This window comes from Anoplophora glabripennis, unplaced genomic scaffold (assembly GCF_000390285.2).
Source record: "Anoplophora glabripennis isolate ALB-LARVAE unplaced genomic scaffold, Agla_2.0 scaffold33, whole genome shotgun sequence".
Taxonomy (NCBI): Eukaryota; Metazoa; Arthropoda; class Insecta; order Coleoptera; family Cerambycidae; genus Anoplophora; species Anoplophora glabripennis.
In genome coordinates this window covers 1,790,496-1,800,427 of record NW_019416463.1, presented here as the reverse complement: position 1 = coordinate 1,800,427, position 9,932 = coordinate 1,790,496, and the positions used below count along the sequence as shown (strand labels likewise).

The following is a 9,932-nucleotide window of genomic DNA, read 5'->3' as shown; positions in this document are numbered from 1 at the left end:
ATTTTCAATAATATAATTATTACATTTTTTTTAAGGTTTTCATGAGTGATTACGAGTCACGAGACCAGTAATTTTATTTGGAATAGTAACTTTATTTCTCTCACATTGGCACATAAATTTTTCTAAAATTAAAACAATAATATCCAGATTACATGAAAACACAATATTCTGTTTCATCGGCTGTGATTGGTGTAGTTTTTCACGAGATTCAACCAATCAGCGATCGCATTATCTCCGGTAAAAGTTTGTCATTGTTCATTGTAAACGAGTAATTAATATTGGTGACGCCAAGAATTGGGGAATTTTCGTTACCAGTACCAAAGGTGTATCGTTGGGTTGCCTAAGTTCGGCGGTCACGTGGCTTGTAAACATTTATGAAAGCTTTGTACTAGGTACGCCTTTCGACGTTACGAGTTCAAGCCTAATAATTCGATCTCACATTCTATTAGACCTTAAAAGTCCCTGTTAATTGTAGAATATCGACACACGTTTTTTTAATAATGTAACATTTTTGCAAATATTTCCTTAACTGAAATACACATGGTTCGAAAGGGTCTCTATGATGGTAATTCTGTTGAACTGCGTCACCCTGGGGATGTACCAGCCCTGTTTGGACAAGGATCCGTGTACCACCAACAGATGCAAAATCTTACAGGTGAGTCTCACTAAATTATTTTTAGTAGGTAACTCTTTCAGATTTACAACTAATTCACAATTAAATGTATGTTTTTTACGTATATTTAGATTATTTAGTCTCCCAGTATAGAAAATGAAAATAAAAAAATATATACAAATAATATATTGTATCAGACACACAAGACACAGTATAGAAAAATTGGACTGACCTGAAGACCCCTAGGCTATGCTTAATCCGAATCCATCGGTGTTTTTACACTAATCGTTGAAGAGCCAACTACAGCATCAGTAACGTTTAAAAAATATACAGGATGTCCCATAAGCACATGATCAAAAAGGAACTGCGATATTCTTTGGCTCAAAAGAAGACGATTTGACCTAACTTCCATTAAGAAAAAATGTCCGGCTCCTCTGCTATTGATTGTCGAAGTTCTTGAATAAAAAAATATGTTTTTTGTAATATCTGGAGAATGTTACGATAGATTTTAATGAAACTTGCTGTGGACTTGTTCCTAAGTAAAACTCATGTTTTGATGAAGCAACCGCGCCCATCTGCCTTGGAGGTAGGTAAATTCTTGAGTGTCTTGGTACAAGAATTACCAGAACTTTTTATTTGGTAATTAATTCATTTTATTTTTATTGTTGCATCAGTCCTTTTTCGAGACTTTCGTGCTCTTGGTAAAATCTTGTAGCATTCATAGTTTTTAATGCAAAAAATTGTTTTCTGTTTCGTTGCGATTTAACAATTTTAAATGTATCGCAGTAAATCTGACCTTTTACAAGAAGCAGCTTTCTCTAATAATAATTGCCAATTTTTTTACCTAGGATATCAATATTGAAAGTAAAATGGTCGCAACTTTAAAGTCATTTGAATATCATTTTATTTATCTTATTTATTTATTTATTTATTTATTTATTTATTTATTTATTTATTTATTGTTAACACTCAAAAAATGTAAAGACGTACTTAGGAAAGACATAATTCTCTTTATTGAAACTGTATGATAGTTACATAGATACGATAGATGATGGTGGAATTACAAGACATGTTCGATATGCCCCCCATTTTCCTGGATGCATAGCTGGATACTTCGATTGAAATTGAATTGAGCCATCCTCAACATTTTTGGATCTTTCCGAATTACGTCCGCCTCGTTTTGAATCCTACGCAATAATTCTTCCTGCGATTCCACAGGAGTAACGTAAACTTTATTCTTCAAGGCTCCCCATAGAAGATGATCATAATCGACATATAGTCCACAGAGAATGGACCTGCATTCTTCACAGAAATAGGCGTTGAAAATTAGTCTCAGAATATTTCATTTCTGGGTTGACTACGTTCTGTTTTCAGGAAGTAAAAATCGTCTTCTTTTAGCCAAAGAATATCGCAGAACCTTCTTGATCATGTGCTTATGGGACACCCTGTGTATTTGGACTGGATAAAGTCTTAATTTTATGTATTTTAATACTGTGTTGGTCTTCCTGGTCCTTCTGGTAGTTATTTGAGAAAAATTGCCGGGAAAATTCGAAAAATCGCTAGAAACCACTTATTCTAAAATAAGTGCCTTCCTTGAAAAGGATGATAGTAACGAATTGCCTACAAACGTCAAGTCTCATTTGAATTGTACATTAACACCAAACCTGCTAGTTCTTGATCGGAAAACATTTTATACGCCGGTTAAGTAATACTGCAACGCACAACGCACGTGCACAAGGTGCACAGTGTCGTTTTACATTTATGGTTTCTTAATTAATTTTCTCGAAAGTGGAAGCATTTAGACCATGCTGCTTAATAAAAGTTGCTTATTTTCGTGCCCTCTATTATCCTTTTCAAGCAAAGCACTTATTTCAGAAACACACTGTATAAACATTTGCACTGAATGAAAAAAATTGTTTGGACTAGTGCAAGTTTTATACGAACATAATATTTGAAGAATCCTTTATTAAAAATCAATGGTTAAAATCCGTTTTATAATATCTGCAAAACATCCGGTGTGATTGAAAAACTTTATTTAACTTCATCTTAAAACTGTACTGTCTGTCAGAATCCAATAACAGCTAACAGAAATGTAACCACAGAGCACTCAGAAATGACACCCGATATATCAACATGCCCTTGCCCTTTTCTGAGGTCTCCAAGACAAGAAATATTTGCTCTCTCCAAATAAAACTCTGCCGGCGTCGGATGAGTAAACAGCGCACAATAAGCTCTATCTTTAGGATGACAATAAATCAATAAAACATTACTGCCGCCGTTAATACTTTATAACTGACTTTCATAGTACTCAGACCTCAAATGTTATTGGACATTAAACGGTGAATTACACAAATACTTTTGACACTCGCGTCGCGGAATATTTGTCGCTATTTTTGAACTTTAATAGTGCATTGCAGAAGTGTGTATTGTATTTGATGTAAACTTTTACTAGTGTAAAATTATTTTCAAAGTATCATCTAAAATAATGTTTATTTCACATTTCTCTTTCTATTTCAAATAGAGAATTACAGTTTGAGAATACTTTGTAAACCGGCAACACTGCGGTCTGTTCATAACAGACAAATTATGCTATGCATAAACACCAGTCAAAGGTTCTCAACAAGTTTTCTTTTAAAAAGTCGTGTGTAATATAAAGCCCCTGTATGACCTCTATTTTTATTTTTCAGTATAAAAACATATCTAATATAACATATAATGTAACATCAGCATTCCTGTCGCATCATCTTATTCCAGAAATGCTGATGCATATAATTTATTCCTATTTAAAGCATCATCATATGTACAGTATAGTTTTTGCTTTATTCTTGTTAACTTACGTTGGTGCTAATAAATACTTATACAGGGTCGGAAAGTCCCCATGGTTCATCCGCCGTTACGTGAGAGCGATAAAGTAAGTCATAGAAATCCGTGCGATAGAGAAAGATAGCTATAATGAAGCGTCTAATAGTCACCGCCCATTTCGCCCTTCCACAAATAAGAAGTGGATCTTATTTGTGGAACGGCGAAATGGGCGGTGACTATTAACGGCTTCATTATAGCCATCTTTCTCTATCGCACGGATTTCTATGACTTTCTTTACCGCTCTCACGTAACGGCCGATGAACCATAGGGACTTTCCGGCCCTGTATAACATCCAGACATATAATTTTATTCGTGCATGTTTATTTTTAGTTAGGCTTTTTTGTTCGTAACTATTAATTATATATTCTTCACAGTAAATTATACCGTTGTTTATAATACACGTACAGATTTACGATTTATTACATATTAAATTTTTACTGTACCCAAGATAATTTGTTTAACAAAGTACCTACTAATTTTATTTTCCCTTTTCATTATAAACAGATTTGCGGTCCTTCCCAATTAGGACAAATTTAAATTTGCCAGAGCTAATATCGCAGTTGAGCGGGTTTAACATTTCGTAAAAAGTTTGAGACAACTTTTCGTGGTACTACGTGAAATTATCTTTTAATTAGCCAATTTAAAATTGGTTCATTTAATTAACCAGGCCAATCGATATTTATAATAAAGGAGGCAAATGGATTTTCAATTAGAAGATGGAGAACAAATTTAAATATCTTGAAACACATTTAATTGCCTACCCAATTTCTGACTGATTTCAAGTATCATAAATGGGTTAAAAATATATATGCATATATATTATTAACTGTTTTAGATATGTATAAATAAGTGTTAACAAAATATTCATATAACAGATTCCTGAACTGTGAAATATGCTCATATAATTTTGACATATTTTCGTTAAAATTTTCAATTAATTAAAACATTGATAAAATCGATTAGAGTTGTATGTAAAACCGTTGGTCCTTTGTCTAAGCAATGTTAGGTAAGTAAATGACCTCTACCCTATGGCAAAGTGGTGGTTCGACATATTTCCAGGGTAGGGGTTGCTCGTCTCCTGACGTCAACATTTAGTCATAGCAGAAATAGGCCGAAGTAAAATAAACGAATTTAAAAAATATGCATCATTTCATAAAGTTTATTGATTCATAAATTACGCACCACGCTCTAATCTGTATATGTACTTTACGCACTGCTATGTATGAAATGCGTACTTTACGCACTAGAAAGTACATCATGTACCTTACGCTCTGGTATGTAAGTATCAATTAGTGTGAAGAATATGTACTTTATGCACCATTACGTATAGAACATGATTGTGTTTCACGCATTACTACGCATCAAACATGTTCTTTACGCATTATGAAATGTGTATCTTAGACAGTAATACGCCAAGATGTACTTTAAGCACTAGTGTGAAAAATATATACTTTACGCACTACTACATATAAAACATGAACTTAACGCACTATTATGAAAATATGTACATTTCACAAATATAAGTATATTTTATGCATTCGATTGTGACAAAAACGATTTTTATGTACTGTAGCATTTTTACGTACACGTTGGGTAATATTTCTTGTTTCTTACTATCAGACTTAAAGGACCCCGCACAAATCTTATGAAAATTGGGTCCCGGTCAAATTCGCTGAATTTTTGATATGTGTTAGAGTTCATCATACTGGTCAATTGTCTCAATGGCCACAAAGCTCAAAAATGGATAGTTTGGCCGGTACAGAGCTTTAAAGCTCCGAATATCCTCCATGGATTTATGTATATGCGCAGTGTGTATAGACTTTTGAAATAGCCTATTTAATTTTTTTTATTATCTAGGTTTATATTTTTGAGGTTGCTGAATTCAGATCTGTTGTTAGATTTTCAAAATTGACAGTTGGCAGCTGTCAAATAGCTGTCAATGTGCTATAATAAAGCCAAAAACTTGTTTTTTTATGATTTATCTTTCTTTTTTTTAGTTCGATAAGTTCAAAGACGATATCAAATCAATAACAATGACTATCGGCAGCTGTCATTTAGCTGTCAACAATTCTTCAAAGTCCGGTAATAAAGTCAAAAAATTATTTTTTGTTTATAACTTCAAGTTTTTTAGATAAGTGAATATAAATATGATATAAAATTATGTAGTCATCAGCTTACAGCTGTCAACAAGCTGTCAACTAACTGTCAAAATGCAATAATAGAGCAAGTAACTTATTTTTTGTGCTTAACTTTGTGGATAAGAAATCAAACATGATATAAGTTTATGACATCACTTTTGAACTCAGTGATCTAAGCAACTTAAAGCTTTTTAAAAAAAGTAACTTTTTGACTTTATTATTGCATTTTGACAGTTAGTTGACAGCTTGTTGACAGCTGTAAGCTGATGACTACATAATTTTATATCATATTTATATTCACTTATCTAAAAAACTTGAAGTTATAAACAAAAAATAATTTTTTGACTTTATTACCGGACTTTGAAGAATTGTTGACAGCTAAATGACAGCTGCCGATAGTCATTGTTATTGATTTGATATCGTCTTTGAACTTATCGAACTAAAAAAAAAGAAAGATAAAACATAAAAAAAAAAGTTTTTGGCTTTATTATAGCACATTGACAGCTATTTGACAGCTGCCAACTGTCAATTTTGAAAATCTAACAACAGATCTGAATTCAGCAACCTCAAAAATATAAACCTAGATAATAAAAAAAATGAAATAGGCTATTTCAAAAGTCTATACACACTGCGCATATACATAAATCCGTGGAGGATATTCGGAGCTTTAAAGCTCTGTACCGGCCAAACTATCCATTTTTGAGCTTTGTGGCCATTGAGACAATTGACCAGTATGATGAACTCTATCACATATCAAAAATTCAGCGAATTTGACCGGGACCCAATTTCCATAAGATTTGTGCGGGGTCCTTTCTGAAGAAATTAATAAAATATTGACCACTGAAACTAACTGCTCGTTTTCAGAGGTTTGACGAATTCATCTTCGCCTTCTTCTCCCTCGAGATGACCATCAAGATGATCGCCATGGGCGTCTACGGACGCGGCGCCTACCTGGCCGACTCCTGGAACAGGCTGGACCTCTTCATCGTGATCGCTGGCGCTGTGGAGTACGGCCTCCCGAACTTCAACAACCTCAACCTGTCGCCGGTCAGGACGATCAGGGTGCTGCGTCCTTTGAGAGCAATCAACAGGATACCCAGTAAGTTTCGACGTGTTTGTTGTAATTGTTGTTGTTGTTTTGTTGAAACGGACATTGTGTCAGTTTGACATTTTCATGTAGATGGCGCTGAAAACGATCGTCACTTTGTTTCAAGTTACACAAAATTAATTTCATGGAACTCTTAACCCAGATAATATGTATCATAACTTTTTAACAGCATATTGCTTGAATCTTTGAAAAATACTTCCCTTTGATTGATTATCCTGATCGTGCAATGACCACCGAAACGTCCGGTACTGAATGCCTGCAAGTTTTATGCAGTTTACGTGGTCTTTAGAATTACAGAGGCGGCCTTAGGGGGTGGCGAGCAGGGCAATCACCCGGGGCCTCTTGTAGGGGCCTCGTACAACAACCCGAGGAAAAAATGTTTATATTTAAACCTTTATTTTATCCTTAGCTATTAATTATACAGGGTGTCCCGAAATTCAGGCAACAAAATTTGGTCATAGATTCTTAAGGGCACCATATTCTTTAAATAGTGTTTTCCGCAAAGACAAATAATTTCAAACATTTAATAACTGAATAATCTAAAGCTTATCAAATAATAGGAATGTTATGTCATGCCACCTGTGTATTTTCAAAGACGCCTCAGTAAAACGAATAAACAGGTGCAAAAAACGATCAAACCATCAAGGTTTTAGGTACTGAAATCTATGAAAATACTAACTTTTTTATATATAACTCCACATGTAAATATTCTTATAACATTTACTTGCTTAGTCCTACATATAAAATTGTTTACTTTTATTTATAAGTACGTGAAAATAATTCTTAAAATGTGGGGTTAGGATAACAGAAAACGCATGTTTTACAAACGCTTTTTTTAGTTATTATTTTATTTGGGTAAATTTAAATGGTAACAATGAATAAACAAAACATCAAGGATTTTATTTTTGTGCTTACTTTTGTTCTACACGTTTTACTTTTCAAGATTTTAGTACCTAAAAATGCCAGAAATTTCACTATTTCTCGGCCAGGGATATGGCCACCTTAAGACAAATTTAGGGGACCCGCATTTTTTATTTTTGCCAAGTGGCCCCCTGAAGTCCGCCCCTAAGAATAATCTTTTTTTTATATCTCCCCTGTTGTACGAGAATCAGTAAATTTGACACACAGGGGTTTTATGACATGTGAAATCTAATGGTGCTACGCTTTTTTGCGGAAAACCCCCTTAAGACAATTTTTCGTGGGCCCCCTTGTTTTTGGAGCCAAAAAAATTTGGTCGCATATTTAAGTTTCTTAAAAATTATTAGTCCACTAGAAACCCATTACATTTAGAAACTTTTTGTCCCTTTATACTTTTTTCGTAAAACGCAATGTTTTCAAGAAAAATGTCAAACTGTGATCGAATGCATATCGTGATTCGCCATTTTTCTCAAAAACATCGCGTTTTTCGAAACAAAATCAAGGGACAAAAAAGTTTCTAATTTCAATGGCTTTCCAGCTAACTAATAATTTAAAAAAAATCAAATTTGCGACCCAATTTTTCTGGTTCCAAAGACAAGGGAGGCCACGAAAAAGTGTTTTAAGGGGGTTTCTTGCCATAAAGCGTAGCACTGTGAAATTCCACATATCATAAAACCCCTGTTTATCAAATTTAGTGATTCTCGTACAACATGGTTTTGAGATATAAAAAAGACTTCTTAGGGGAAGATTTCAGGGGGCTGTAACTCCGAAAGAGGGGGCCAATTGGCAAGAAGAAAAAATAGGGGTCCCTTAAATTTGTCTTAAGAATCTATGACCAAATTCTGTTGCATGAACTTCCGGACACCCTGTAGAGGTATATGACAATAAAATAAAGTTGGTTAATTCAGTAAATATATTAATACTTAATAAGTAGAGTAATAGGTGCCTAAATAAAATTTCTCATTTAGATTTATTTATATCAAAATCGATTAATTTATCAGAGAATATTTTTGTAATTTGACTGTAAAACATAATTGAAAGATATGTTTCAATCTCGTACCTTATTTTTATCATTATTAAAAATTTGTCGTCTTTGTCTTTGTTAACGTTTAAAAATCTCTTAATATTTGAAAACTCAAAATTTATAACTTCGGAAATATCTACATTCGATTTACGTACATTTCACAAAGAACAAGGGCCTCGCAAAGATCTGCCGCCCGGAGCCTCGCAATGGTTAAGACCGCCTCTGCCTAGAAGCAATTCATACATCGTGTCACAAGTAGCTTGAGATAACTGATCGAAGCCAATTAATGCAAAACTAATATAAACCTCTATCGAAAATAATACATATTTTTTAAGAATTATGATCCCGATCACTGCCAATACTTTCTATTACCACAGTTTATAACAACACCAATGAATCAAATGAATGTAAAGTATATTCATAGATTTGTGAGAATAACTACCTGAGCTGACCTGAGTTCAATTACAGCCCATCATTAGATTCAGTTGTCATGGACAATGTTTCCGATGGGATAAATCAACAAGTGGCATTTTTGTAAAATCAATCATTTTAATAGTTCATATGAAGCAAGAACATCGTTTTGTTAATTCAAATATAAGGCACTGTGGAGTCGTGAGACAAGTAAAGAACGGCTGGAGAGGATCTACTTTTTCTCGGTGTTAGTGAAAAGTTTAGTAATAAGTAGAACACTACTTACTCACTACAAAATACCGCAGTATTATAATTAAATATGCAAGGAAACAGAAAAAAATTGAGCGAAAAACATGCCAATTTGAAAATAATCCATGGCAATGAAATGCATGTCTTTTTGTAAATATTTTTAACCCATAAGAGCAGAATTATGTACTACACAGAACGAAAATGACGTACATATAATGAAAAAAAGCTTAATTTTCAACTGATGCTTCATAACGTATCAGTATTGATTACATGATGCTTGTTGCATTTTACCAATGTCTCCTGGTCATTGATTTCATCACACACTTGGTGAAATTGAAAACATATTAATGTCCACATTGATTAATAAAATTCCAATAATTCTCATTGTTTTAATGTATAATTAATGTTTCTTGTAAAATTTTGAAACTCAAGTGAAAATTTCGTTTCCAGCACTGCGCCTTCTGCTTCATGTGGAGGGTCGTCTGTGTTCTTACGTTACTTTTGGGACATCCTTTACTTTTTCAGGGTTGGCACCACGTAAATGAGTTCGTACACTAGATTCGAAAGTGGAGAAAATTTTCGAAATTCATTCAATACTGGGACATTACA

The 9,932-nt window shown here is 33.6% G+C and overlaps 1 protein-coding gene across 1 annotated transcript in view; it reads left to right on the top strand.

The window, feature by feature from the left end:
* Positions 1 to 559: 559 nt before the first annotated feature.
* LOC108912687 (voltage-dependent T-type calcium channel subunit alpha-1H) overlaps positions 560 to 9,932 on the top strand; it is a 183,367-nt gene continuing 173,994 nt past the window's right edge. Inside the window, exons 1-2 of the mRNA XM_023454612.1 lie at positions 560 to 655; positions 6,478 to 6,712. Of these exons, the coding sequence (XP_023310380.1) occupies positions 560 to 655; positions 6,478 to 6,712 (331 nt within the window). The remainder of the gene's footprint in view (positions 656 to 6,477; positions 6,713 to 9,932) is intronic.